We start from the raw sequence: 27,604 nt of genomic DNA on the forward strand, positions 1-27,604 counted from the left end.
TTGTGCAGGTGCTGCAGAAGCCAGGTTCTGTATTTCAGCAACAAACAGAAAGGATCATGCCCTGAGATAAGACTGTGTGCTATCCTGCATCAGTCCTGAGGTGCAAATAAAGTGCTACAGGGAACTGCTGGCCTTTATCAACAACCTTCACCCCGTAGCTTTTCATTGCCTCGTAAAACAAACTGCTCCTCGCTGCAGGAGTCCAGACATCTGTCTTCATGGTCATGAAGCTTTCATTTCTCGGAGCTGGTGGCAGCAAGCGCTGGTGATGCGCAGTCAGATGTGGTACCTACTTGCTGCTCACAGTGCTGAAGTTTCCATCTCTCTCTCCTGTTCAAAGGGGAAAAAAGAAATGTGAGCCTTAAAGCTGTCTTTATTCAAGTTCCCAGCTCTTGCAGCCAAAAAAGAATGGATGTAAGTAGGGGAGGGAGGGGGGAGCTCAAGAAAGCTGTCCCAGGCTTCATACTTCTGGAGTTAGAGGGATAAATAAAAAAAATAATAACCCTGCTTTTACTGGGCTGTGATTTACCCATGTGGAAAGTAACCGATCCGCAGGCTCCGCCGGCAGCCCCGTAACTGCCAGGGCCACAGGAATCTGCTCGTGTTCCCTGGAATTTGGACATTTTTTGTTGCACCCATTTCGGGTTGCTTTCCAGATTGTCACTCAAGCGCAGGGCACGCCCCCTCCAGGAGGCTATTTAAAGAGAAGCTGATGTGCAACTTTCTCCAAAGAGAGACGAGAAACTCCGAAGGAGAAGGGAGTGAGAGTGAGCGAGTCAGCCGGCAGCCCGAATCCCCTCCCTTGACTCGGGATGTCCGGCAGCGTGGGGACGGTGACCTGGACCCTGTTCCTCCTCCTCCTCGCACCTGGCTGGGTACGTATCGCCCTGCAGCCTCTCTGTTTGCTCTCTGGGCATTACAGCTTCTTGCTTCGATGCGTGTGAGCACTTCAGGCTCAGTACCCCTCTGCAGCTGCCACCTGCCTCCGGAGGTTTCCTGGAGCGTGGCTGGTGACAGGGCAGTGCAAATGCAGCTCGAGGCTGCCCTGTGTGTAACGCCCGGCACCTCGGGATCTCTGAGCTCCTGGCAATCGAGAGTGGGTTTTGTTTTGCTTCACTCCCGGGAGCTAGAAGCCAGCCCTGGTTTACAAGAGGGAAGGATTGAACAGAGAGAGGTGAGATCGCTGGGTTTACAGCACTGAAGGAATAGCCTCATCCCCGTTTCTTACCATCATCATCCTCTCCCAGCTGCCACTGAATCTACCCATTTGTCCCTGAAAGCAGTGATTTGAGGAGGAAATCAGACTGCAGCCTCTCCGGGGCAGGGGTTCTGTCTGTGTTTTTTTTTTTTGTGTGTGTGTAAAAGTGCTTGCACAGAGCAGCTGATTCTGCTTACGACGTTTGTGTGCTACTACAGCGCCAGTAATATCAGGAACATTGCTGCAGTCATTAATGTCCTCGTTAGCATGAGATCTAAATTGCAGTAAGTACCTTTCAGATTGAGGAAGAAGTCAGGTTCACAGGCAGAGCCGCTGCTTCGCCAGGCTGCTTGTGCTGATAGCTGCAGTAACGTCTGGCTGATTAGCTCTGATTGCTCCTGGCAGCGCTCAGCAACGTGCCAGCCCCTGTCCTTCCGGGAGGGGTGTCCTGGGCACCTGGCACAGCTGAGATCTGAGGGTAATTTCTGCTTTTTGGGGTCATCCTCTTGTTTCTTGCACTGGCAGCATCGTGCCAGACATATAAACATCAGCAGTGGATCGCGTGGCTGTGTCACTTCATCGCTGATCAAGGATGCTGTCACTTGCCCTAAACCTGCTGCTGGGTGTTCAGAGGTGAGAGCAGAACCAGGGTGCTGGCAGTTAGGTTTGGCTCAGCCTGGGCAAGTCTCCGTGCCTCTGCTCTCTGCCCACAACACCGGGGTTGTGGTTCTCACCCCTGGGAAGGGGCTGTGCACGGGGCGCTGCTGCAACCTGGGAAGGTGCCTTGAGCCCTGTGGTGCAGGGAAGGCAGGTGTTATCCCCGATAATTGGGTGTTTGCAGTACGTGAATAGCTGTGTTTTGACTGCTTGTTCTATACCAGGCTTGGAGTGTGAAAGGGAACCAATTATGTGTTTATTGCATTACTTCTACCTCGCAGCATTAACCCCTGGCTCCCAAGGCGCTTTTCAAGCAGCCAGCTCAGCTTTGAAATGCTGCTTCCCAGCCCTTTGAAGGCAGTCGTGAGCCCAAATTTTAGAAATGCTCTTTGGTTTGGACCTCTGGGCTGGTTCCCTGGGCTCGTACAGACATAGAAGAGGACTGAGAAGCCATCCCTGGCGGTGCCACTGAACTGCTGCAGCGGTGTGAGCTCGTGTCCCCCAGCTCACACCTTCAGGATGTAGGGGAGAGGTTTTAGGTGAATGTGAAGCAGGAGGCACGTTCTCACCTCTTTTCCCCCCAGGTAGCTGGGTTCAGCCCGCAGGGCAGGCAGGAAACTTGTCCTGACTCAGCTGAGCGCATGGGACGTGGGAGGAGTGGTGGAAACACGTGGAGCACAGACACGGGATTTCTCTGGCCAGGATGAGTTTAATCCCACTGGGGCTTGACCATCGCTTAGGGTCCCATGAGTGGCGGATTCACACGTGGTGTTTGAGATCCACATGAGAGCTGCCAGCAAAGCCAGGAGCAGCGAGTCAATATTCTGAGCTTTAGCCCTAACTCCATAGCCTTGGTCTGTAATCCTGGTCCCACTGCTCTTCAAGTTCCCAGAAATATATTCTCAACAGAAACAAGATCAAGGCTGTTGTCAATCTGAAGTTAGTGGTGGTAAAAGGGTGTAGTTTTAGGGACAGACCCTTCTGCAGAGGGGCATGAAATGTCAGGTCTTTAGGTGGAATCCCTCCGCACCCAGGTGCTAAGTTAATGGTTGGTCTGGGTGATCCTGGAGGTCTTTTCCAACCTGAATGGTCTCACGATTCCATGAGGTGTTGGTCTTCGGGTTGGTAGCAGAGCCTGAATGTGAGTGCCTGCAGTTCTTTGGGAGCGTTTGGGTGGTTTCCACACAGTATTGAAACGACTCCTGGAAGCAGCCCTTGAAAATCATACAGGCTGGAGAGTGCTCTGTGGAAATGCAATATAAGCCATCGTTTAGGCTCCTTGAAATTGCTGTGAAAGCAAATTAAGTAATGGAGAACTCTAGGAAGTTGGTTCAACGTTGACTTTCTACCAGCTGCTCCCAGCTCGAGAAGTTCCCCTGGCCAGCCAGCTATTCAGTGCTCGCAGTTGGGAGCGCACGAGCCAAAAAAGATTTCAGCTCATTCTCTGCTCTCCTGGGCCTGTGAGAGGAGTTATAAATAGCACGAGCTGACTTTGCTCAGCAATAAAACAAGCAAACAGGAGTCCCAACACACCCTGAGGCCAGGTGGACGGGGTGAGGAAAACAGCCCCAGCTGAGCTGACTGGTAGGAAAATCTCTAAATAATGAAAAAAGCCCCACAAATGTGGCCAAAATGAGCCTTTAAGCCGTGCTTTTGTGCCTGGGTGGGGAAATGAGGCACAGAAGAGGTAGGGGTGCAGTCTGGCAGCAGGTCTCTGATGCATCTGGGGTCTGAACCCAGATGTCCTTGTGCTGAGAGCAGCCGGAATGCAAGGAGCAAGCGGAGCTGCTTGTAAACAGGAGGTAGAGCCAGGTGGGCTGGCTTCTTTGGGTGACTTCTCAGAGGAAATAAACAGCACCAACGATGATTAATGAAGGCAAGAAAGCAAGCTCGGTTGGGTTTAATCCCATCGGATTCTTTGTTGTCCTGAAAGAGGTTGTTTTGCTTTGGCTTTCAGTAGGAGAGATATTTTGAGAGTGTTCCTTTATATGGCCTGTGGCTGACATCGCGCTGGAAAATGCTTGTTGTCGTTTTTTTTCAGTGCATGAATTGCATCTTAATATAGGCCCCGTGTTAGGAATGCTTTGCCTCTTGTATGATCTCATGTGCCCCCCACCCACTCATTCATGGTTAAATAACACGTCCTCTTGGCAGCTCCAGCAGCCCCATACATGAAGAACAGTAGGGAAGCAGTTCTGTATTTTTAGCGTCTTTTAATGCACTTCAGCAGCTGGGGAGGGCTCCAGATGACATGCCAGCTCGCAGCAAGAGGTCCGAGCACTGCAGTCTGAGAACAGCTGGGCTGCAGGCAGGAGAGGCTTAGTTCCAAAATACTTTGCACCAGGGGTTTTCAAGAATTGTGCTGGTTCCCTCTGAGCAGGGTAAGGCTCTGGGAGGTCTTGTGAGCGGAGGTTTAGGCTGATCCCTTTCCTGTGCCACACTGTGCCGATTGTTGCAGAAGTGTAAAGCAGCTGGCATCTCCTGCCCCGTGGGATCTCAAGTCAGAACAGCTGCTTTGGGCAGCAGTCAAACAGCTGGAAAAGCTTTACTACTGGTATTGGTGACAAACAATATCCAAGGAAGATGTTTCGCAGGCAAGGGCTGGATAGAGCATAGCAAGTGCAAGCAGAGCTGCACCAAGATGGTTTTTGCCTCCTGGCTCTCTCTGATCCAGATGTCCGTCCTCCCCCAGTGGCTGCAGCCCCTTCCTGGCTGGACGTTTTCATCCTGTTGGGCTCCCTCCTCTTCACCCACCCTGTTTGCAGCTCTGAGCACAGATGTATGCGTTGTGCATGAGCTCGCAGCGATGCAGGACCCCAAAATGTCCCGCAGGTGTCAGCTGCCACCACCTGCACACAAGGGCTGTGCCAGCCCTGCGGCAGCTCCCCAGGGCAGTGCTGCGGGTTGGGGCCTTCGCATCCCTCTGAAACTACCCAGAGAGCTGGAGTGGGCAGAAGCTGAACAGGGGACCAGGGTTAGCACCCAGATTTTTCTGAGGAGGTGTAAGAGGAGCCCACAGGCCGCATGCTCTGCACCTTTCACAGCTGTGGTTTTGGTTCTTGCCCCGGTCTGGGGACGTGCAGAGCTCAGGCTGGTGTTCGCTCTCCGAGCTGATTCAGGACAAGGAGCCCCAGAGCGAGGCACTGGAGAGCCTCTGGGATTTCTGCAGAAGGCAGCCCTCCTCCAGCCATGGTCGCATCTCCGTTCAGGGTCTGGAGTGGCCCAAAAGCCAAGGGTGGGCTCCAGCGGGTGGGCAGCCCCTGGGAAATGCTCCAAGCAGGGCCCCAGGGTCCCACGGAGGGTTGCCTGAGTGTGCTCCCTGCAAAGGGGAGAGGAGAGCACTCTTCTGGGAATACCGAAGACAGCGCAGGATCCAGGGGGCAAAATGGGACTCGGGAGCCTTTGGTTTGGTTTTCAGCCCTGCTGGCTGACTTTGGGCAAGGCCTTGCTCTCCGTGCCTCGCTTTTCTCATCTTTGGGCTGGACCTACTGGTGCCACTGCAGAGCGCTTTGGTGTCTCCTCCTGAGCAGGCTGTGTAAGAACTGCTCGCTGCTCCTGCTCCTGCTTACTCTTTTATCACTTCCAAGGCAGCGGGGGCTGAGCTGCGTGTGGGACTCCTGCCTGGCTGGCTTGTGGGAAACTCACTCTCTCCGTGGCTTGTCTGCCCTCCAGGTAGAACCGCAGGCCTGCACGTACCCCTGCCAGTGTCCCTCACAGCCTCTGCAGTGCCCTGCTGGCACCAGCCACGTGTTGGATGCCTGCGGTTGCTGCAAGGTGTGTGCCAGGCAGCTTGGCGAGCTCTGTTCCCTTCAGAAGCCCTGCGATCATCACAAGGGACTCTACTGCGACTTCTCCAAAATCCACAGAGGCAGCGGGATCTGCTTAGGTGAGAGACGTTCGTTCTGTTATTGTGCAGTTTTCCTGTGTCCCCTGCAGCCCCCCCAGAAAGCCCCCAGCGCCCAGAATTTCCTGCAGCTCTTGGGGACCGATACGCACACAAATTACTTCTTTCTGCAATGAAGGACGTTTCCAAAGGCACGACTGGGGGCCTGGGGCTCTCCTCTGTCCCTGGGATGTGATGGGAGAGCCTCTAACCCTGTAGTGCCTGCGGGTAAATATCAGCCAGCTGGGCTTTTGCTGGGAAGTGCTGCTGCTTGCAATATCTCACCCCAAATCTCACTGCCTTGCGCTGGAGATTGGCATTTTGCACTCGACTGCCTACGTGCAAGAGGCGTAACACATTTCTGGCTTGAGCACCTGGGTGGAAATAGCTGAGCAGGTCATTTGTAAAACAGAGTGCACGTGGAACCTGAGAGTCACCGAGCCAGGTAAACACAAACACAGACCTGTTCTCCCCAAGCTAATCCTGGTGCCGCTTCTCAGCACGGAAAGAATTGCTGCTCTGGTTATTCAGTAGCTATTTTTAAAGCATGCAGAAATGTATTTTGGTATAGAAGGAAAAAATGTGTTCTGTCAGTCTCCTGGTCTTTGTTTAAAACCAAGACTTACCTGCCCGTCTCTGCCAGGTGCTGACTTTTTTTTTTTTTTTTTTTTAATTCAAGCTTTTCAAAATAGTCAGGAACACCCAAGGGCAGGAAGGTCGGTGTGAATGCTTTGGGAAGTGTTCGGCCACGGCACGTGGCTTCTGTGGAGGTGCTCAGACATCAACCTGAGGTGGGGCAGTTGGGAGTTCTGGGGGAACCACGCTGTCCTGCAATGCCAGGGTCACATACAATCATTCCTTTTTACCTGAATTAATGAATATAACTATAATGAAGGTGTTTTCTCCTTCCTTTTGAGATGTTTCGGTAAGTTATGTGTCATGTCCTGCCCTGGTTATTGTGATCTTTAGAAGCCACGTGAGCTTCCTTGTGCTTTCTGTAGGCATTGGTACACCAAACCTCAATAAGCCCAACTCAATAAGCTCAATAAGCCAAGTCTGATAATACCCAGTGGGTGTAAACCGCCTAATTAGGGCTGGAAATGAAGCATGTGTTTGTAGCAGGAAAGGTGTCTGAATCACTGGGATGATTTACTTGTGTGTGGAGAAGGCCCCATCTCAAAGACTTTGCATGAAGCCTGGATGTTTTTCTTAAAAAAAAAAATAATAAATAAATAAAAGAAAAAAGAAAAGAAAAGAAAAAAATGCTTCCTATTCCTGTGAGGTAGGGGCTTGATGCACAGATCTCAGAGTGAGAGCCCCGGCTCTCTGCTCTGTAAAAAATCAGACTTGAAGGTCACAACGGTCTTTCCTGCCTCTAAATGAGAAATTAAGATCTTCATGGCGAAAATCCCAGGTGGATACGGAGCAGGACATCTCCTCTCCCTAAATTGGACCGAGGATTTGGGCCGTGTCCTTGGGTGATATTTTTGTGACGTCCACGCTGCTCTCTTGGAGGATGGGGAATTTTGGAGACAGCGAAGGCAGGTGAAGCTGGAGTGATGACTGCGATGAATGGTAGGATCGGGCTGTGTGAGTAGAGAGAGAGGGCCTAGAGGAATCCAAATAGGAAGATACAGGGGGAGCAGGAGGAGCAGAGAGGTGTCTCCGTGGCTGGATGTGGTGTGTGGACGTGGGCAGTGCCAAACGGAGCTGGTGAATAGCAAAGAGCCCCCTCTGCCACTGCTGCCATCCCTTTTGGTGCTTCATCACGTTGGGTCAAGGGGAAGGTGAGGTCACCGTAGGGTAGGAGGAGGCATGACAGAACGATTGGTTTCCAAAAACATCATAAAATCCCCAAGCCACGCTTGGGTGGGGAGGGAGCGGCGTCAGCAGCTCCTCGGGGAGGGAGAGGGCTTGGGCTAAACAAGTGAGAGAGGGCTTAAAAATAAGTCTGAACGGCCCCGCAGAGGGAAAGTGGATGGCTTCCACTCCGATGGAAAAAGTGAGGGGGTTGAAACTTCTCGGTAACAGCACAGGAGTATTTTTATACCAATGGCACCGAAAAGAGCTGCGAGTTGAGATCCAGCGCTGGTGAGAAACGAGGCAGTAGCAAACCAGGAGGATTTGTGTCCCCTCGAGGATGAGGAGAGATGGAAAGAGGCTCATTGTTTGGGCCAAACACTTGGTCGGAGACAACGTTCTGTTCCACGGGCAAGCAGGACTAAGAGGAAAATAGATCGGGTTTCCTGGTAAGCCTCCTCAAGCCGCCAAGAATCCTTCTTTTTGGTAACTTCCCAATAAATGTTTGCATGGATTTTTTTTTTAAGGGGTCAGAATTGCAGAAAGCGGCAGCCGACTGTCCAAAAGCAGGATTTCTGTCCTGTGAACAACTTCTGAGATTTCAACATTTTGCTTCAGACTGAAGGAGAAACAAAAACAAAAACAAACACAAACATTAAAAAATACCAAAATTTCCCGTGAATTATTTAGAACACTTGTTTGGCTGTGCCAGAACTTTCTAATTCGGTTATATCAAAATATTTCATCTTGATATTTATAGTATCTAAAATAATTACCCAAGGAAAAGGTTTCCCACGATGGATACTGTCCAATAAGTATTTTGGTTCAGACACGAGCTATTGTAAGAGCATAAAGGAAATCTTTGGTATCGAGTTGAAATGCTTCAGTTGTTTCTCATTGGAAACATTCACAAACTTGGTCTGTGCCTGTGAAGCTTTTAATCAAATCACAATTTTCTGCTGGAAAACTTCGACTGGAAAACTTTGGGCTAATACAAATGTAAGAACCCGTGAGCGCTGTTCACACCCACAGACTGAGGATCGCTCCTGTGTGTAAGATGTCATCGTGATTCCTTTTTTCTCATTTAAGTTTTACCGGGAAGGAGTGAAAAAATTCAGAGAAGGGCTGGCGGGGAGAGGTCTGGAGATCGGAGTGAACAGAGAGAAAGAGAAAAGTTGTGGCAGGAAGGAGGACCATCAGAGGAGCCCCAAAGGTCATCAGCTCAGCGTGTTGCTTTCCTTTGGTGGATGTGGGAGAACGGCTCTTAGGAGAAGCCCGTTGCCTTTTGGCCTCTTAAGAACAGCAAGGAGCAGAGCTGCTGGCTCCTGTGCCGTGAGGAATGCACCTTGCACAACGCCATGGGCTGGGCACTCTGAGCCCCACGGGAGGACCTCTGAGGGCTGTAAAGAGAAAGTGCCCCTTGGTGGCTCGTCCAAGTGGGGGACAGGGTCTGGTGGAGCGCTTTGGGCGGTCTGGCACAGCTGGAGCCACTTCCACAAATCAGCCTCAGTAACATCCTGGGGTCAGGGAGCCAAACACTCAACGTGCCAATTGTGCTGCAGCCAGCCCCGGGGTCACAAAGTCGGGGAGGGGTCTGCACGTGGGGCTTGCCCCTTGCCAGCAGCCCCTTAACCCCCGAGGCAGAGGCCGTGCTGCCAGCCCCCCGCATCGGCTCAGCTTCTCCTCTTCCTCTTCCTCCAGCTCACGAGGGTGCGACGTGCGACCTGCTGGGCAAGATCTACCACAACGGGGAGAGCTTCCAGCCCACCTGCAAGCTGCAGTGCATCTGCATGGACGGCGCCATCGGCTGCATCCCCCTGTGCTCCGACGACCTGCGGCTGCCGTCCCCCGAGTGCCCCAACCCCCGGCGGGTGAAGTTCCGCAATAAATGCTGCGAGGAGTGGATCTGCGAGGAGGGCAGCGAGGAAAACCGCTTCGAAACAGCCATGGCAGGTGAGAGATGGGCTGGTGCGACAGGGGCAGGAGCGGTTTGCTGGGGGGTTGAGGCAGGGCTGAGCTGCCTTCACTCACGTCTTGCTTACAGCTGGTGGTGACAGCTCATCCCCTGGCACAAAGTGAGCAGTCTCCTTCTCGTTGTCCTCCAGAGCTGCCAGGCATCTGCTGGGGATGGGTGGCTCCTGTAGCACCCTGGCATCTTGCAGCACCAAGAGCAGCAGAGGGAAAGTCAGGCCTCAGAGGAGCTGTAAGATGGCAGGATTGAGCCAGCCTCCCCAGCCACGTTCCCAGTTAGCTTCGTCTGTTCCAGGCTGAGGGACGGTGGCGCAGCCTTCTGGGTGTGTGTCTGTGTTGTGGGCACAAGGCGCTGAACTCCAGAGCTGCTGAGCCCTTAATGGCACCGAGGGGAGGCTCACACGTCCCCTGATACTGCAGCAGAACTGGCTGCCATCAGACTGGGGTAGGAGCTGTCCCTGTGCTTGCCTCTGAGCTCCGTCTGCCAAGAGCTAAGCGCCTCGTGGGGTGGGTCAGTGCCAGCTGCTCACCTTTGCTGCTGTCCCTGAAGAGCTGGACCAGGCTGGGAGCAGCCATGGTCCTCTGCCCGGCTGTGTGCTGCGCTTTGTCCCCAGCCCTGAACCTTGCCTTGTGTCTCTTCCTCTTGGCTCAGTTTTCAGGGAGGACCCAGCACGCAAGCCGGAGCTGAACAACGTGCAGGAGAACTGCTTGGTGCAGACCACCGAGTGGAGCGCCTGCTCCAAGAGCTGCGGCATGGGCATCTCTGCGCGGGTCACCACCAACAACCCCCAGTGCCGCCTGGAGAAGGAGACCCGGCTCTGCATGGTCCGGCCCTGCGACTTCCCCATGGAGAAAACCAAGGTAGGGGCTCAGGGAGTGGGGACACGGCAACAGGAGTGCCAGGGAGCACCTGGTTAGGTGCTTGGAAAGCATAAGCCTGTCCCCTGGGGGCTGCTCCACCATCTCTGTGCCTTCCTGCCCAGAGACAGACAGCGCCCAGGGCTAGGTGGGCTTTTTGTCACGTTCCTGTTAGCCCATTTGTTGCTGCTCTCTCTCCCTAGAAGGGGAAGAAGTGCGTGCGGACCCCGAAGCCACGCCAGAGCCTCCACTTCGAGTTTTCGGGCTGCACCAGCACCCGTTCCTACCGGCCCAAGTTCTGCGGCAGCTGCACGGACGGCCGCTGCTGCACCCCGTACGTCACCAGCACGGTGGAGGTGGAGTTCCGCTGCCCCGAGGGGGACTTCTTCCAGAGGAAGATGATGTTCATCAAGATGTGCTCCTGCCACTACGACTGCCCGCGAGACAACGACATCTTCCTGGCCACCTACCACCGGAGGATGATCGGAGACCACGTCAAGACGGAGCGGCAGTAGCCCCCCCCGTGCCAGACCCACGGGCCGAGGTGTCAAGAGGGCTCTGCAGTGCTTTCGTGGCTGTGTCCCGGGACATCGCAGCCTCTTCCCCCTCTGTGAGGGGCTGTGCTCTTCACGGCAGCGCCGTTCGCCACCAGTGGTCCTGGTGGCCGTGCTGACAAGCCAGGGTGCGTGGGGGAACAGCCCCTCCTGTCCCAGGCCGCTGAGCTGCAGCCCGTGGTTGCCCAAAGGTCGGCGAGGGAACTGGAAACAGGCTCGAGCTGCAAACTTGATCCATGTTCCCACAGACGAGACAGGAGAGCGGATCAAAGCCGCACGGCTCCAGCCTGTCTCCAGCTGTGAGCACGCTGGGTACAGTTCCCCGTGGCCGCTGGCCTGCCCAAACCGTGGCAAACCCAGAGAATGAGACAGGGGAGTTTCGGGAGGCCTGAGCTAGTGCAGGGCTCTGCAGCCTCTCTTCCAGCAGAGCGGGGCTCTGGTGGGTGTGGATGCGAAGCGTCTTGGTGAGGAATATGGTCCTGGCCCCACGCTGAGCTCCTGCTGAGCCTTTCATTTATTTTTGGCTAATTGGACCCAACAAGTTGGGAAAAGCTCCCTCCCATCCCTCTGTCCACCTTTCCCCCTGCCACCTGCTTTCCCATCAGCAGCTTTGTTCCAGACCAGTTTGCTCCCGGAGAGGCCGGATCCTCCACTGGTGACCTGCTCTCCGGGCAGCTCCAGGCTCTTTTTTTCTTTCCTGTACAATTCCTTTAGCCTCATGTGCCCATGAGGATGACAGCAAAGAGGCAGAAGGGAGCAGTGAGCTGTGCAGTGTCCTTGCAGGAGCCCAGGTGTGGCTCGGGGCCTCTTTCTGAAGATCTGAGCCCAGGAAGGATTTCCTTTGGAGAAAAAAGGAAATTGCTCACCCCTCTCCCTGGTGCCTGTTTCAGACCCAAGGAGCTCTTCCAGGATGGGGGTGAGCCAGGCTGCCTGTCTGAAGTGTGTCCCCTGTGGGGGCAGCTCACGGCAGATCTCAGCGCAGCGAGGAGCATTTCTGTGGTCCCAGTCTGTGATCACTTCGGAGGTGGCTGGGGGAGCCGGGCTTTGCTGGCTCGTGCATGCCCAGCGGGGCTGCGGCTGCATTTCAGCTCTGGGCTCTGCTGCCTGTGGGTCAGGAGCTGGAGCAGCACGGTTCAGCTCATCTCCCTGGGGGGGTCTCAGGGCCAGTGTTTGTAAACGGAGCGTGTCTCTGGAGTTAGACAGTGACAGGGCCAGTCCTTGGTGCTGGGATTCTCCACCTCTGGGTTCGGTGCTCACCACGGCCCTGTGGGACCGGCCACCGGCATCCCCGTGAGCCCGCGGCCAGGCTGAGGCTGCCCCGTGCATCTGGGCAGCTGCGGCGCTGAGCCCTGCCCCACCACCGCTCCTGTTTTGGGGCAAAACTCAGTGCCAGAGGACAATCCGAGCTGCTCACAGGTGCTGCCCTTCGTGGCCTGTAACTCATCGCCCTGACTTGGCCACCAAAACACCGCCGCGAGGCCAGCGTACCCCGTCAGCCCCTCGCCTCGCTCTCAGCCTGCGGAAGCTCACGAGCCTTCAGCCTCCTGTTACGTGTAATCAGTTATAACTGTAAATAATTCCCCTGATGGTTCCTGAGGTTGTTTCTTCTCTTTGTAAAGCTCTTTGTACAGTTTTTGTACCCTGTTATCACAACCGCGCTTGGGGCCTCTTCGTGACGGAGATTTTCCCCTTGCCCTCCTGTTCGGCTCTTGACTTTTCTCCTGCTGTTTACACGGCTTCTGAGCGTAAAACTAAGCCGAGGCTGCATCTCACTCACCGCTAATAAATCTATTTTGTATATCCCTGGCAGCATCCCTCGGGGCATGGCCCCAGCCCCTGGCCCTGCTGGGATCGGTGCCCTGGTGCCCTCAGGGCTGGCAGCAGAGGGGTGGGTGGGGAGCCGGGGGGGTCCTGTTTCCCCCTCCCAAAACGCAGCGGTGCTGGGGGCAGTGCCACGGGCACCTGGGGGCCCCCAAAGTGCAGCCGCTGCTCTAGGGGTGATGAGTGGAGCCTGCCCTTCGCCGCTTAACGACCTGAAGCCCTTAATACCCGGTTAAAAATAACCCCGGCAGCAGATGTGCGCAGCAGTCGGCGATAACGGGGCCAGAACGCGAGTGGTTTGTGGCGGCTTAGTGGCTCACGGCCGCTGGCTCTGCCCCCTCCCAGCCTCCCTCCGCTGCTGGGGTGGGCCTGGGGCTCCCTGGGGACGAGCCCCCCCTGCCCCAACTGCGCGCCCTTGCTCCTGCTGGACCTGGCCTTTATGGTTGGGGGATCCCAGAGAGGAGGTGCTGCCATGGGGGCTTTTTCTAATTTATTTTTTTTTATTACTGCACTGAGTCTCCTAAGAACCAGGGGGGACACCAGGACCCCCAGGGGCAGCACTCCCAGCCCTGGGGCTGAGCTCCCCATGGGCAGGGCTGGGAGCGAGGTTCTGGAGGCTGCTGGGGTCGAGGCACCCAGTGTGGCCTCTGTCCCCCACAGCCCAGTGGCAGCATGAGGCCAGCTCTGGGGTTGTCCCGGGGCCCCACCACCCCTTATCAGCCCTTATCACCTGCTGCCTGGGTGGCCGCGATAACCAGGGTGGGGCCCTGGGTGGCTGCTGGGGATAAGGCAGGGTTTGGGGGGGGTAAGGCAGGTTTTTTTTGGGGAAAAGGCAGGGTTTGGGGGTAAGGCAGGGTTTGGGGGGGTAAGGCAGGGTTTTTGGGGGTCCTCACCCTGCTGAGGAATGAGCGGCTGAGGCCAAGCCTCGGCCCTGTGCTGCAACAACCAGAAATCACTAAAAATGAGCCCAAAACCTCCCCGAGCCTGGTGCCCTGGCAGAGGCCGGAGCTGGGAGGCCGCCGCCGGGCCCCCGCGTGGGGAGGGGCCGGGAGGACCCCGGGGGAGACCCAGGGGGGATCCCCGCGCGCTCCGCTCCTTATATGGTTCGGCGACGTCACGGCGGCGCTCGGAGCCCCGCGCCCCTCTCGGGGACACCCCCCCCCACCCCTCGCGCCGTGACGTCACAGCGCCACCTGCACGCCCCGCCCACTGCAGCGCCGCGGCGGCAGCCCCGCCCCCCGGGTGTCGTGGGCGGGGCTTGCGGCGGAGGGGGCGGGGCCCGGCGGCGCGGGAAGGCGTGGCGCGCCGTGACGTCACGGGGGCGGGGCCGGCGGCGCAGGTGGAGGCAGCGCGGAGCGGAGCGGCCCCGGGCCGGTAACGGCGGGGACGGGGGGGGTCCGGGAACGGGGGTGGGGGTCCGGGTCCGGGAACAGGGGGGGGTTGGGAGGGACCGGGGGGAGTTCCGGGGACGGAGGGGGCCGGGGGGTGCCCCCCGTGGTGGGGGGGTCCCCGGTGGGGCCGGGCCGGGCGCGGGGTGGGAGCTGCGGGAGGGTCCCGGTGAGCGCGGGGAGATCCCGGGGGTGCCGGGGGCAGCCCCACGACCCCTCCCCAAACTCGGGGTCCCCCCTCGGGGTCCTTCCCCTGCCCGGCTCCGGCTGCACAGCGCTGCCCCCCCCGGCACCCTCCTATCTATGCCCGTAGCCGGGTGCCCGGTGCCCCCCCGGTGCCCCCCCGGTGCCCTCGCGGTGCCCCGGTCCCGCTGCCTGCCCTCGAGCCCCGCCGCCCGGTTTCTCCCGGGGCACTTCGCCTCCCCGCTTCCCCTTCCAGGCCGCGCTGTCCCCTCCCCGTGTCCCGCCGGTCCCTGTCCCCGCCCCCCCCGCCGCCAGCCCCACGGCTCCTCCGTGCGCGGGGCCGTTCCCGTGGCCGTGCCCGGTGGGGGCTCTCCGGGGCCCGTCGCTATCTTTAGGGCTGTGTTGCAATGGGGGGGGTGTGCCTTGGCTCGCCGCTGCGCCGCAGCCGCCTCCGTGCCGCGGGGTTGCCTCACGCCCAGGCTCTCCCCCGGGGCCGGTGTCGGGGTGCCCGGTGCTGCGTGGGGACCGGGCGGTGCTGGGCCCTGCTCGACACGGGGCTGGTGGCAGGGGGCCGGTGCCGTGCCCTGCGTCGGGTCACGCTGTGCGGAGAGGAGCCTTGCCACGGGGCCGTGACTTGGCACGGGGCGCGCTCGTGTCCCCTTGCACCAAGGTGGGGAGAGCTGGGGGGCACGGCCGGGATGGGGAGGTTGGAGGGGCAGGGATCCCTGCCAGCCCTCTGCTTCCCTGCGCTGAAGCGAGTTGGGGTCGTGCAAGGTGCTCCCCGAAACCCTCCCTGCCCTCTGCTGCGCCGGCCTTGAGGCTTTAGCAGAGGCACGGCCGGGGCCGGTGCTGCTGCTCCCCTCCGTGTCCTCTTTCCGCTGGGTAACCGGGTTAGTCGTGGGAGTAACTTGCGACCGTGCCAGAGTTTCAGGTGACACGGGGCTGAGGTTCCCTGTGCTGTGTAATCCTGCCCTCACCCTGTGTGTGCCCGCGGGTGTGCAGCTCTGCTGGGCCTGCCCCCCCAGGCAGAGCTCGGGTAGGGTGGAAGCGGGGCCCTTTGCCCCCCTCGGGTGCGCGGCTCCTCTCTGAGTGCCGGGTCCTGCTCAGAGGCGTTCTCCCCCAGCTTAGCTCAGCGCCGTGGTCCCTCCTGTTCCTCACCCGACGCTGGGCACGTGCTGCCTCTGCGAGTCGTGATGGAAACGGGGAGTTAGCAGCAGCGAGAAGTTCCTCCGCGCATCCAACTCCTTCCCCACGGCTGGGCTCGAGCTGTTCTGCCGGCGGCTCGAGCCTCCCCCGGCTGCACGCTGTGCTTTCCCCTTCCCTTAACAGCATCCCCAGGCCTTCTCCAGAGGGTTTGAAACCCTGCCGAGACGGAAAGTGCCTTCTCATCCGCGGTGGGGCCGCTCTGCGACGTGCTCGGAGCGGCCGCCGCCTCCCGGCGCGCAGCCTGGCTGCTGTGGGAACTGCCTGCGAGCTGCGGCGCTGCGCCCTGCGTCCCCGGCTGCTGCTGGTCAGGAGGGCGAGCGGTGTCAGTGGTTCTCCGAGGCAGAGGTCACAGATCAGATACCCCACAGCTTTTTTCTGAGCTTCTTCTGTGGCCGTTCCCCGGGAGGAGAGTGGGCTGCTGGTGGTCTTTACCCCGCAGGGCAGCATCCCGCTTTTGGGGCGGCGTTTTAACTTTCACGGCTGGCTGTGGGAAGGGGCTGAAAGCTGCGGGTTTGGGGTTAAAGGCAGCTCTTGGCCACGCTGGGTGCCGTGGGCTGGAGGTGTGGGAGCTGCCTGCAGCGTGAGTCAGGAGGGGGGATGGACTCACCCACCACCACCTGGAGGCTTCCCGTTCCCTGTGCTGCCCAGAAAGGCTCCGGGTCCCCCAGCGGTCCCTTCTGGGCGTTTTGCTTCCCCCAGTGACTTGTGTGGGGCTGAGTCAGGCCTCGCAGGGAGGTGCTGCAGCCTGCTTGCTCAGCTGGGACCGGCACAGGGGCAGCTGGCCCTGGGGATGTCCCCTTGGTGCTGGCTGTGACGCTAAAGGCTCAACTCTCTGACCTTGCAGTCCCCTCCACCCTGAGCATCGGGACCGAGCTGCCCTGTCCCATCCCATCAGGGTGGGCTCTGTGGATCTCCATGCCCCAAGGCTAGCAGGGTCCATACTGAGCAGCCGGCTCATCTGCCTGCTTTTCCCCACTAGAGGCTGCTGATGAACAGAACATTTTCTTTCCTTGGCTCTGATGGAGCAGCGGGGGCTTGAGTTTGCAGGGCTGAGCGGGTGGCGGCTGCCCGGAGCATCCCGGCCTGGGCTTTGCTGCTGATTCACCCTGGAGATGCGGCCGGGTCCAGGGGCACAGCTGCTCCCCTGTCAGGCCCACAATAGATCTCTGAACTTCATTAGGTCTCAATTAAGCAAATGCCTGGGGTACGATGACATTGCCGGGAGGAGCCGCAGCTGATGGGATCGTGCTGTGGTCCCTCTGCCTCGGGGGTGCCTCTGGGCTTTTCCCAGCTGGTCCCCGGCAGGGCGCTGAGCGTGCAACGAGCTGAGCCTTTGGGTTGTTTCCCGCAGGACGCGTGCAGCGATAACCACTCACCCCTCCGGTGGATCCCCGCTGGCAGCGAGGGTTTGGCTGCGTGTCGGGAGCATCGCATCGCCCCAGGCACAGCGCGGCGGAGCTGCCGTGTGGCCGCAGAGGAGGTTCATCTTCCAGGGCAGCTCCTTGGGACCTTGTGCTTGGGCAGGCTGCTAGGAAGGCAAACCCAGACCCCAGGAAGGTGATTAATTACGTAGCAATTACACGTGAAATGAAAAGTGATGCTAGCTGAGGTGGAGGGTGCCCGAGCGGGGATCCCAGCAGTGGGCATTGCGCGAGCCCCCGCCGTGCGGTGCCAGCTGGCCTCGGCAAGGCAAGGCAGCGCTTTACATAACCTGGCACTTGCAAAACAAGCTCGAAGGCCTGGAAAATCCTCCTGCTATTGTTGCTGCTCTGAGTTTGCTGAACTTCCTGGTTGGGTCTGTAGCTCTGATTCTTTTCTTTATTTTTTGGGGCTGCAACGGGGAGAGCTGCGCTTAGTGGAAAGAAAAGGGGTTGTGGCGTTTAATCCACGCCTGGCTCCTTAGATGAAACTATTTTTGTTGCTCACAAGAGGTTTTGAGCAGCTGCTCGCAGCTTTATAGGGCTGCAGAGGACTCTTCGTCTATCCAATTAACATGGTTTGTCTGCTGTCCCCTCCCGATACCCCTGGAGAAAAGCCTGAACCATCGGCTGTGCCTGTGGAGCGCCGGGAGCGGTGCACGCACAGGCACCAGCTGGGCCCCCGTGCTGAGCCTGGTCGGGTGCAGAAGGGGCCAGGGGAAATGGGGTTGTGTCGCCCAAGCCTCACCCTGTGCTGTCCTCGGGGAGGGAAGGCTCTGGAGCTGTCCCTCGCTGGGGGTTTTGAGGAGGGGAGGTTGGAAGGGAGCTTGGAAAGCGACCCAGCCCTGCTCCAGCCTGTGGGTTCGGTGGCGCCCGGCCCCTCAGGAGTGGTTCGGGTTGCAGGGCCTGCCCCTGCTCTTCCCTTGGCTCATCCTAACGCCCTTCGCCAGCACAAATAAAGCCACTGACGTCCTCTGCACTATTCAATTAAATTAATGAATCCTATTAAAATGCTCTCTGCTCCTGTTTGTACATGGGTGACTAAGGAACCGGCGTTTCCCTGCAGCTCCTGAGAAAGTCTTGTTTGGTGGCGAGGGACGAGGCTAAGCTCCTGCTGGTCCATTTAGCAAGCGCCCAGTTTTGGCATCCCAGTAAGCAGCAAAACAGGAGGAACCGAGGCCTGACGGCACAAACACATCCCCTGATCAGAGGCAGCCTCTGGCTCCCCTCGTGTAGGTAACTACATCTGGCCACGCTTGACCTGAGCGGGATTTGAGCAGGGGGCGTGAGGCTGGACGTGTGCTGCGAGTCTCCAGAGGGACCCCGCTGCCACGGCGGTGTGTTGGAGGTGTTGCAGCCTCCTGGGAGGTGTAGAGCAGCTCAGAGCTTGCTCGCAGCCTGGCAAACCTGGTATTGGTGCTGAGCCCTGCTCGGCGTGGCTGGGAGCTGCAGTGGAGCAGTGCCCGGAGCATCGTTGCAGCCCTTGGCTGTTACAGCAGCTGCATCAAAGCCTTTAAAGGCTGCCTCTGCGAGCTGGCCCCTGCTTGGTTGCTGTCCCCAGATTGCAGCGATGGTTTAGCTGCTTGCCAGGCAGCACCGGCCTTTAGGGGCTTGTGTTTCTGTACCTGCTCTCTAAAAGTCCTTGGAGATGGGGTAAGCATTTCTTGGCATTTCAAAACCCAGGGGAGCTCTCCCCCTGAATTAGGGGCTTGTATCAGGGCGAGTGCCCGTCCTGAGTCTCCTCTGTGCATCTGCACGAGCTGGAAGGCCAAACAGACAAGGAGCAGAGGCAGAAGCTGGCCTGGCCCTGAGCCACGTTGGGCTGGAACGTGACTCGGTGCGGCCGTGCTGGTGCTGAGCTGGAGGCACGCGTGCCCGCCGTGGAGATCAGCCTCCCCCGTATGGCACGGGGTGGCTGCCTCCAATCTGCGGCCGTGAGGCCCCGCTGCGGGCTGGCAGATGGGGTCGGTGCCGCCTGGGGATTTCCTTGGATGCAGAGCGAGGGCTTTTAATAGAAAATGCAGCGGGGTGAGCCGTTGCCTAACCCGAGAGCTGTCCCTGAGATGTACCGCCTGGCGGCTGGGCGAGAAGCGCGCTCCTTCCCGACTGTTCGCCTGGTTTTGAGGGAAAATAAAATGGGTTTGGAGCTGGCGCTGGGGATGGCAGCGGGCTCGGGGCTGTGTCCCCACCGGAGGCAGCCTGGCACGTGTTACCCGGATCAGGAATGCTGCTCAGCCACATGTGCTGGTCCGATCCTTGCCGGGTGCGCAGTGCTGACAGATTCCTTCTAGGAACGGTGGCAGGGCCCCTCTGGGTTTCCCTGGCCGCCTGCTGCCAGCCCGCAGCGCCCCGGGGAAGCCCTCGTGGTCACACGCGGCTCATGGTGCTCTTTGATCCATCCAAGCTGGCTCTTGGTGGGAGAGCACAAAGCGAGCCAAGCGCAGGATGGGTCCGTGCTCCTTTTTCCTGGTGCTGGAGCTTTTCCCCCAGCGCTGCAGCAGGAGGCAGATGTGGCTCTGCAGCTGCCCGGCTCTGGCAGTTTCCATCTCGCTTCCCCTGCAACTGCCTTCGAATTTCCCGGCTCTCTGGCCCCAGTGCTGCTGAATTTGGGGCTGTTGGAGCTCAGCAAAGCTCGGTGACCGTATCCCAGCGCTGCACTCGAACCACCTGGCAGTGCTGGGCTGGATGAAGAAGCTCATTTGCACGGGGCTGTTAATTCTCCATGTTTTAATCTCCGCGACCATCTGTGTTCATGCCTGGGCCGGGGAGACGGGAGCTCTTGGGATTTATTCCAGGAGGCCAACGCGGAGAGGACTGTTTATTCTGTGTCTGTTGAAAACTGCCCTGGGTCAGCGCAGGACAGCCTCATTAGCTCTGGGAGCAGTCGTGCTGCCCCTTCAGGCGAGGAAGCCTCCACGTGTCAGCGTCTGTCCCCAAAACGCATGTACTGAAGATGGGGGTCTGCACGAATGCTTTCCAGCGAGGCTCTGAGACGGTGCCTAGGGGACTGTGAGGTCTCTCCAGGTCAGGCTGCGTTGGTCTGGGAGAGGCAGCGTGCTGAAACACCTCCTGGCCATCCTAAAAGCCCAGCCTCGGGCTGCAGCAGCCTCTGGGGTGCGAGCCTGCCCTGCCAGCAGCTGCTGCAGCCCCTGCCCCGGTGAGCACCACGGCTGGAGCTCGGCTTTGGGCTTTAGGAGCTCCTGCTGAGACTGAGCTCCTCAGACAGGAGCGCTCACCCGTAGCTCCAAAACCAGGTACCGGTACCTACAGGTGGGCTGCAGCAGCCTCTCCAAAGAGACCCGTGCAGGCTGCTGCTGCCAGGAGGTTTTTAGCAAGCAATGCCCAAAGTCCTCCTCCTTTTGGGTTCTCAACCCATGGGCTGAGGCTCTGCAGCTGCCACAGGAGCCACACCGGGCTCCTGGTGACCGTGGGCCCTGTGTGTGGCACGGGCAGAGGCTGCTGCAGGGCCCGGCTCTGTCGAGGAGCACCCGTCCCGTGGGGCTGCCACCGACACACGAACCCAGAGGGAACGGTCCCTGCCCTGTAATTAAGCTCTTCTGCTCCTGTTCACCCTGCTAATGAGCAGTCTCGTGGGTGTGCTCCTTGCAGCCACGGTGCTCTGGGTCCCACGTGTGGCTCGGAAACTGGAGGTGGCTTTCAGAGAGACATCTGCAGGGGGCGAATCCACATCTCCATCTCCATCCCATTGGGGCAAATCGTGGGCTGGGAACCTTGGACTTCAAATCCTTCTCCCTAATTGTACCTTAACAGACTGCACCCTTGCATGCTGTAAATTTCTCTGCCCACGTACACCTTGCCTCTTGCTGTGGGGAAAACCCTTCCTGCTGGCGGGATGGACGAGGTGGAGGTGATTCCCAGCCTTCAGTTGAAGGGCCGAGGCTGCCTCTGGAAAGGAGAGCTCTTCACCTGCTCGCCAGGCTCTCCACACCAATGGATAATAACCCTTAAAAATAAATCCCTAAAAACAACCAGTGCCCCGGCTCCAAGTCCTCCTGCTCCAGCTGTTGGGGGCTTCAGTCTCGCTGGAGATGACAGCCCAGGGACCTTCAGCATGGTGTGGCGGGTGTGATGTCCCATGGACACATCCCGAAGGGCAAGCATGAACTTCTGTGTGTCCCTCTGGCGTGGCATCGTGCTGAGCATCCCGTGCATGCCGTGAGCTTTGCTGTGTGTGCCCGTGGCTGTGCCTCGTGTCTGAGCAGCTCCTTGGCTGGGTCCTGCTGGGGCCGAGGACCGAGCCACATTTCGGAGCCCCTGGTGGGCCCCGGCGTGTGCCACTGGAGCACGCAGCCCGGCTGGCTGTGGCCGAGGGACCCGTTGCTCTCTTGGATCTCTTCATTTAGTTAATGATCCTTTTGTTGAGAGGATTAGGGTTTAGAGGCCTCTGGCAGCGCGTTAATTAAATTAGGTCTGTGGGTGTTTTGTTGAGTTTTTAAAGCCCACTAGAGGGCTCAGCTGAAGCCCTTTGGAGTTGGGGCCGGAGGCACGCTGTGCGTCCACCCCCTGCCTGGTGAGGTCTAAAAGAGAAGTTATGCAAGGCTGGAGGAACTGCACGGCCCCAGAGAAGCCGGTCTGCAGCCTCGGCCAGAGCTCTCCCCTGCTCCAGCTCGGCCGTGCCGGGGCCGTGCCGCCCCGCGCACCTCCTGGTGCCGGACACGGGACGTCGGCGTCACCGCTCGCTGCATTATCAGCGTTAAGTAACGCCAGGCTGATTTTTTTTTTTTTAATTTTTTTTTCCCCTTCCCTGCTTCGTGTTTACATTTCTAAGAAGTGGCCCAACGTGAACGTCCGGTTCCACCTTCTGTTCTGGGAAAAGTCAGACGCTCAAGTTCGCTTACGCGAACGCTGCCGCGGCGCTTGTGTCGAGTACAGGTGTGAGCTCTGGCTGGGCGGCTGGAGGGATTTTTCTGGCGTGTTTGGGGGTTTTTGCATTTGGCTGGAACTGCTTATTAACCAGTGTCTCTTCTTCTTTCTCTCCCATCCGCTGCCCCATGATGGATTGCGGTGCCTCGCCGTGGTCTGCCCGGCTGCCTCATCTCTGGGTAAGTACCTGCCTCGTTAGAGCAACGGGGGGAAGCAGCTGGAAGGAATCACTTGGGCTTAAATAACGAACCTACTTGTTCCTTCTGCCTTAAACTCTACCGATCACTTGGGCTTAAATAATGAGCCCACTTGTTCCTTCTGCCTTAAACTCTGCAGTGTTGGGGTGTCTGTTAACAAAGAATGGGGTTTATCGTGTGTGTGTACGTGCATGTGTTAATGTTTTGGGCACTTACAAGCATTTTATCTAGCAATTTCCAGGCTCTTTGTAGGATGTAGAAACCCCCAGCAGCAGTTGTTCTTGCCAGCCTGGCCTGCTGGGCGCTGACCCCGTGCTGGCAGCACGCTAAGCACCAGCAAGCGAGGAAATGGAAGTGAAAATTGTCCTGGTAGCGGAAAGCAGCACTCGCTGTTTCTCCCCAGATTCCTCCTGAGAGCTGCTGATGGTAAATCTGTGCTGTGGTTGTGTAAGAGGCTCTCTGAGGGCTGGAGCCCAGCTCTGGGCTGGCTTCCCCTCTGCAAACCTGCAGATGTGCGTGCAGGGTACAGGGAGCAGCCCGAGGCCCTTCTGGCAGGAGAGGAGGGGAAATGCACGTCGAGCTTGGAGCAGTGGGCACTGATGTTTGCAGCAGGCATTTGCGGAGATCTTTCTCTGCGTGGGGGAAAACCATCTTGGTGGGGTTGATTCCTGTGGCTTTGCAGCAGGGGGTCGATGCCTACCCCTGCGCCTGGCTGCGAGGTGCTGTTAAAACCTAAAATAACAAAATAAAGGCGGGTGTGCGTGGAGGAGGAAAGGAAGGAGCCTCTTTGGGTACAGCTGGTTCTCTGGACGCGGTGAGATTATCTCTGGAGGCTTTCGAAGTTTTTAACTGACTTCTTCTTTCAGAAGTGCAAAACATCCCACTGCTAAGCTTCCCCCTTTCCTGCCTGTCTCTCCCCACCCCTTGTGGTATCGCCTCCTCTCCCAGCGGCGGAAAGGACCGAGTGTGTGCAGAGCAGCTCCGCTCCTGCCCCGCCGCTTGGTACGCTGCCAGCCACTGGTGAGACTTGAAGGGAAGGCAGGGAAGGTGCTGGGAACAGATTGCTTTATTCTTAACTCAGCATTATTACACCATGCCTCACAGGGGAGGGCAGGAGATGAATCAAATCCAAGTATAAACCTGTTGTTCGTACCCAGAAGTAAGTGAAGCCCTATATTTAGAAGCCGAGTGGCTGTCTCCTGTTCTGAATGAGCTGTTCTTTGCTACCAAGCCTCTGAGAGAAGGATAATTAATTAACCAGAGAATCTGCCTTGATCAGAGGTGCCGAGCTCCCATCCAACCCCCGAGCAGTCATTTGAATGCAGAACAGCACGCCCCCGCACAAAAGGCTTACCTGCAGGCTGGCTTCGTGCCGGCCAGGAGCCGGCATCTGGGGCAAAATGCAAGTGGCTGTGACTGCACGAGGGGACACAGATCTTCAGGACACGCTCAGCACAGTGTGACAGCTTGCCAGTACCTCGCAGCTGTGTTTTTTGCTCAGGGCTGCCTGGTTTACCTACTTACCTGCAGCGGGACGTGGTGAATGCAGCACCGTGCGTGCATCTCGTGTGCCCTGCATCAGGAGTGCAGCAGGGACCGTGCAGGGCAGTACTGCTACTGCAGAGCTGTTTGAGAAGGCAACACTTTGAAAAATAAAGTGTCCTTGATGGTTGGTGCAGAGTGAAGCTGTTTCTGGTGTAGATCTCTGTGTGTGAATGGTGAAATATCTTGTCTCTGGTCAGGGGTGAATTTCTTCCCTGGGGACAGCTGAACAACCCCTGCTTTGCTCTCCCTGGAGCAGTCTCCCTGCGTTCTGTCTGCATGAGCAGTCTGTTGCTCACCGTGTACTGCACAGAGGGCAGAGGCTTTCCGTGTCCTGCTGCTTATAAGCTTTTGGGGTTTTGAGCCTGATACTGGATGAAATCTGCTGCTTGATGAGCACTTGGTCTTAATCTTGGTCAGCAAGCAAGAAGGCCAAGTGGTACTTTGTTAGAGATGGCAAAGATAAAGGTTGCGTGGTCCAGTTTCACTGGATCAGGGGTAGCCCTGACCTTCACCCAGCAGAGAAATCAGCTGGCTCAGGTTGCCTTTCCATCTTTAAGCCTGGCTTACCTCTGAGGTAAACGTAAAATGCATGGGAGCTGTAGGGAGGGAATCTTCTCTCCTAGCCTGATAAGAGCATTGGGTATTGATCCTAAAAGTAACACACCAGCAGCCTCTGTGAAGCTTCTTCCATGCTGTGAGGAGCTGGAGGGCAGAAACCACGGCGAAAAATGCTGAGGATGCAAGTGCAAGAGGAGCCTGCGATGTCTGAGGCTGCGTGCTTGACCTTCAAGCTGAGATTCACATACGTTGCCATCATGTGAAGCCTGTCAGGAAATCCTAAGTGAGGTCAGGGACGATGCAAGATGTCTGGGAAAAAAAATGTTCAGAGCTGTTTGTCATAAGGGAGGTGATAAGCACAGCGGGGCTGCTGCCTGCCTGCTGCTGGGTCGTGTCCTGTACGTTGGCGCTGGTGATACTGGGAGCTGTATGGTGGGATCTCAGTGTTTATCTGCTTAGGAAATAATTTGTCTCTTGCTTAATTATTGAATATTCTTCTCCTAGAGAAGTTTATTGCTATATGGAGCTGCTGAACAGACGTTGTGTTCAACAAATTTGGGATTTTCCATGATTTTTATTTCCAGTGTAGCTCAAAGAGGAAGAACAAATCAGATCTCCTGCTTTTCTGCCTTCCAGTGACATTTTCTGCTTTGAATCTCTCCTGGAAACGTGGCAGCAGGGTATCCCTTTCCCTGTCCCCCTCTGTCAGGAGAGACTATCAGAATCCCAAGCGGTGTCAGGTTCTGGGGCTGGCTTAGCTCGGTGGTTTTACTTCAGCGCTTTGTAAGGCAGTGAAATCGTTCTCATTGTGGTGTTCAGAATAGCAGTGCTGCCTTCTGAATTACCATCTAATTAAATGAAAGCGAAAACTCAAAGCAAGTGGGCTTTCTGTGTGCCTTGTTGCATAAGAAAAGCTGTTTTCGTTGACCTAAAAATCAACACTGAAAAGCAGCCGAAACAGGGATGCTTTCCCCCGGCCCTGTGGGCAGCGCGTAGCAGTTGCCACTGTTCTTGGAGAGCCATTCATGTGGTGGCAGCTGCGAGCCCTCTTCAAAACAGTTACTCCTTTGAGACTTGCTTCCCTTGTACTTGATGGTTGCAGGAACCCTGCTGTGGAGACAAATAATTAGAAATAAAAGATGGCAGCTTAATGATTATGAGCTCCTTTCTGATGCAGTCCGTGGTGGAGGCAGAACGCAGGGGCGAGGGCTGGCTCCGTGCATCCCCGAGCGGCTGCTGCACCTCGCTCAGATTTACTGCATGCCCTGTGTTATCCTGCAGCTGTGCCTCCGTGGACCTGCAAAATGCTCTGAGCTAACGGAGCTGTGTGATTTATTTCGGTAACAAACCTTTCTCACAGAGGACGGCTCTCAGCAATTAGCCGTGGCAGTGGCAGCAGCCCAAATGAAGCACGGCTCCTGCCCCTTCCTCCGAGTCTGTCCATACGTACCCACAGCTTTCCTCGAGTTCCAGTTTCCCCTTTCCCCCTGCCCCCAGCCCGTGGGTTCTGCCCATAAATCTGAACAGCTTGGGGCTTTCTTTATAAAACAAACGTGGAAATATACGACCTTAAATGAAGTCTCAAAACGCCTTATTTTGTAAAGCTCCAGAAAAACTGGCAGCAGTGCGATGCTATCCTCTGGGATTTTGTCTTATTGATATTAATCTTTTTGAAGCCGGTATCCATGACTGCCAGTTTCAAAGGTTAATACACTGCGTTTCAACCAAGCCGAGAAGTCTTTTTTATTTGTGATATGGAAATGTGCACCAATTAATCACTGCGCACCTGCAGAAATGCCTCTCTCAGCAGACGCTGGCTATGCTGTATTAGGTTGTGGGATCATCTGTGGAAAGGACTCGGGGTGACAAATCTGATCCAGTTAGTAGCTTAAGACAAACCCTGCAAGGTCCAAGGAGATAGCAGGTAGGGGAAGCAGCGCTGGACGAGGCGGTGCAGAGCTTTAGCTCGTGTTTGTGAGCAGGGAGGCAGCCTGTGCTCTGCTCAGAAGCTGTGTTTGCTCTCTGTAGCAAAGTTCTTTGGTTAAATAAATGTTGGCTCTTGCCAGATATCCCTCGCTGTCCGCAGGTCCAGCCCCATCACGAACTGCAGTCAGGTGTCTAGAGCTGGCTTCGCACTAGGAGAAATTCATTGCAGGAGTTTGCCACCTGGCCTCCTGGTTACACGGGGTGTGTTGTGCAGACGAGGGCTCTGTCTTACTGCTAGATCGACGCCGCTCTTACATAAATGCTGAGCTAGGAACATCAGCTAGAAACATCGCTGCCCTCCGCCAGCTGCACCAAGGAGCTCGGGGTGTCTGGGAGCCAAGCGATGCTCTGCCCGGGTTGGGAGAGCAGCAGCACGGAGTTAAATCCGCGCTTCAGCAACCTTTTGTGAAAGCTTCACCTACCCGGGTGCCTTCCCGGTGTTATTTAACCAGGGCAGAGCCTCTCCGTGCTGCAGCCTGACTCCTCAGCCGTGCGGGGAGTGCATCAGCCGCTGACGTCCTTTGTTTGTGGTGTGGCTCTTCTGTCTCCCTGCCTGAGCTCTGGTCCCTAGGTGGCACTAACTGTTATTTTTGGGTTTATTTCAACAAAGGCTGCATAGCTGAGCTTGTCCCCTGCTGAAGCCACAGCTGCGGCTCCGGCCGAGCTGTTGGTGCTTGGTGGAGGAGGCTGGCACAGGGGCTCCAACGTCCTCCTGCTGCCCAAACTCCGGGGTTTCCAGCAGCATCTCCTGGAATTTATTTGGGGCATCGAGCACTGCCTATGAGCCCGCTCCTCTATTTTTGGTTGTCTTCTTTCCACTAAGACTGTTAGGCAATGGAAGATTGGTGAATGCTTGAAATGCCGCTGTCTCTCTTGTGCTGGTTGTTTCTCGGGCTGTTTCTGGAGTTCGGGCTCATGCCACACCAATTCTGCCTTTTCCTGAGCCTGTGCTAGCTCTATTCACAGCATGGCTTCTAATCTATTCCCCAGGGGTTTTAAGCACTTTCTAGATACTCTAAGTGCAGCCTCTTGTATGTTTAACACTTCCTACCCAAACTGAAGGGGGAAAATATTTCTCTCTCAACATAGAAACATTCATCGTATGAAAACTTGATCCTGCGATCTGCAGCTGACCTCCTCTAATCTTTATGCGGTGCATCTTGGCAGAACCGTGCTTTACACGCTGCCTCTGAGCCCTGGAACAAGGCTGACTTTCCAGGGAGCTGTTCCCTGTCCTGGCATGCAGCCTGGGGAGAGCTGCTGCTCCTCTTCGTCTGCCTTATTCCTCCTCCTCCTTGGAGCGAGGCTGCTGTGTAGCAAGACACGGACTCAGATGAACATGAACTTCATGCAAATCAATGAAACCCATGATGGGAGCTTAAATGAACCAGGTTCTGGGTGGGATAGGAGTCCCAGGGTGTACAGGCTTCGCTGTCTGCTGTTCCCCTCTGCCCTCCCCGTCTCCCCAGAGGGCACCCACGTAACCCAGCCTGGTTC

At 57.0% G+C, this 27,604-nt stretch overlaps 2 protein-coding genes across 22 annotated transcripts in view; both read left to right on the forward strand.

Moving 5' to 3' along the window:
* Positions 1-738: 738 nt before the first annotated feature.
* LOC311218190 (CCN family member 2-like) lies at positions 739-12,635 on the forward strand. Its single transcript, XM_084300784.1, has 5 exons — positions 739-875; positions 5,528-5,741; positions 9,240-9,491; positions 10,162-10,370; positions 10,571-12,635. The coding sequence occupies exons 1-5, from the start codon at positions 813-815 to the stop codon at positions 10,880-10,882; spliced, it is 1,050 nt and encodes a 349-aa protein (XP_084156910.1). The 5' UTR covers positions 739-812; the 3' UTR covers positions 10,883-12,635.
* Positions 12,636-14,055: 1,420 nt separating this feature from the next.
* Positions 14,056-27,604, forward strand: part of EPB41 (erythrocyte membrane protein band 4.1) — an 86,322-nt gene continuing 72,773 nt past the window's right edge. For 20 of the 21 annotated variants that reach the window (XM_084300761.1, XM_084300772.1, XM_084300763.1 and 17 more), the window contains exon 1: positions 21,864-22,000. The gene's annotated coding sequence lies outside the window, so the exon portion shown is untranslated. Of the gene's footprint in view, positions 14,117-21,863; positions 22,001-27,604 lie in introns of those variants that run through there. The other variant, XM_084300766.1, reaches the window with a different exon arrangement.

Source organism: Netta rufina (genome assembly GCF_964035555.1).
Source record: "Netta rufina genome assembly, chromosome: 23".
NCBI classification, from domain to species: Eukaryota; Metazoa; Chordata; class Aves; order Anseriformes; family Anatidae; genus Netta; species Netta rufina.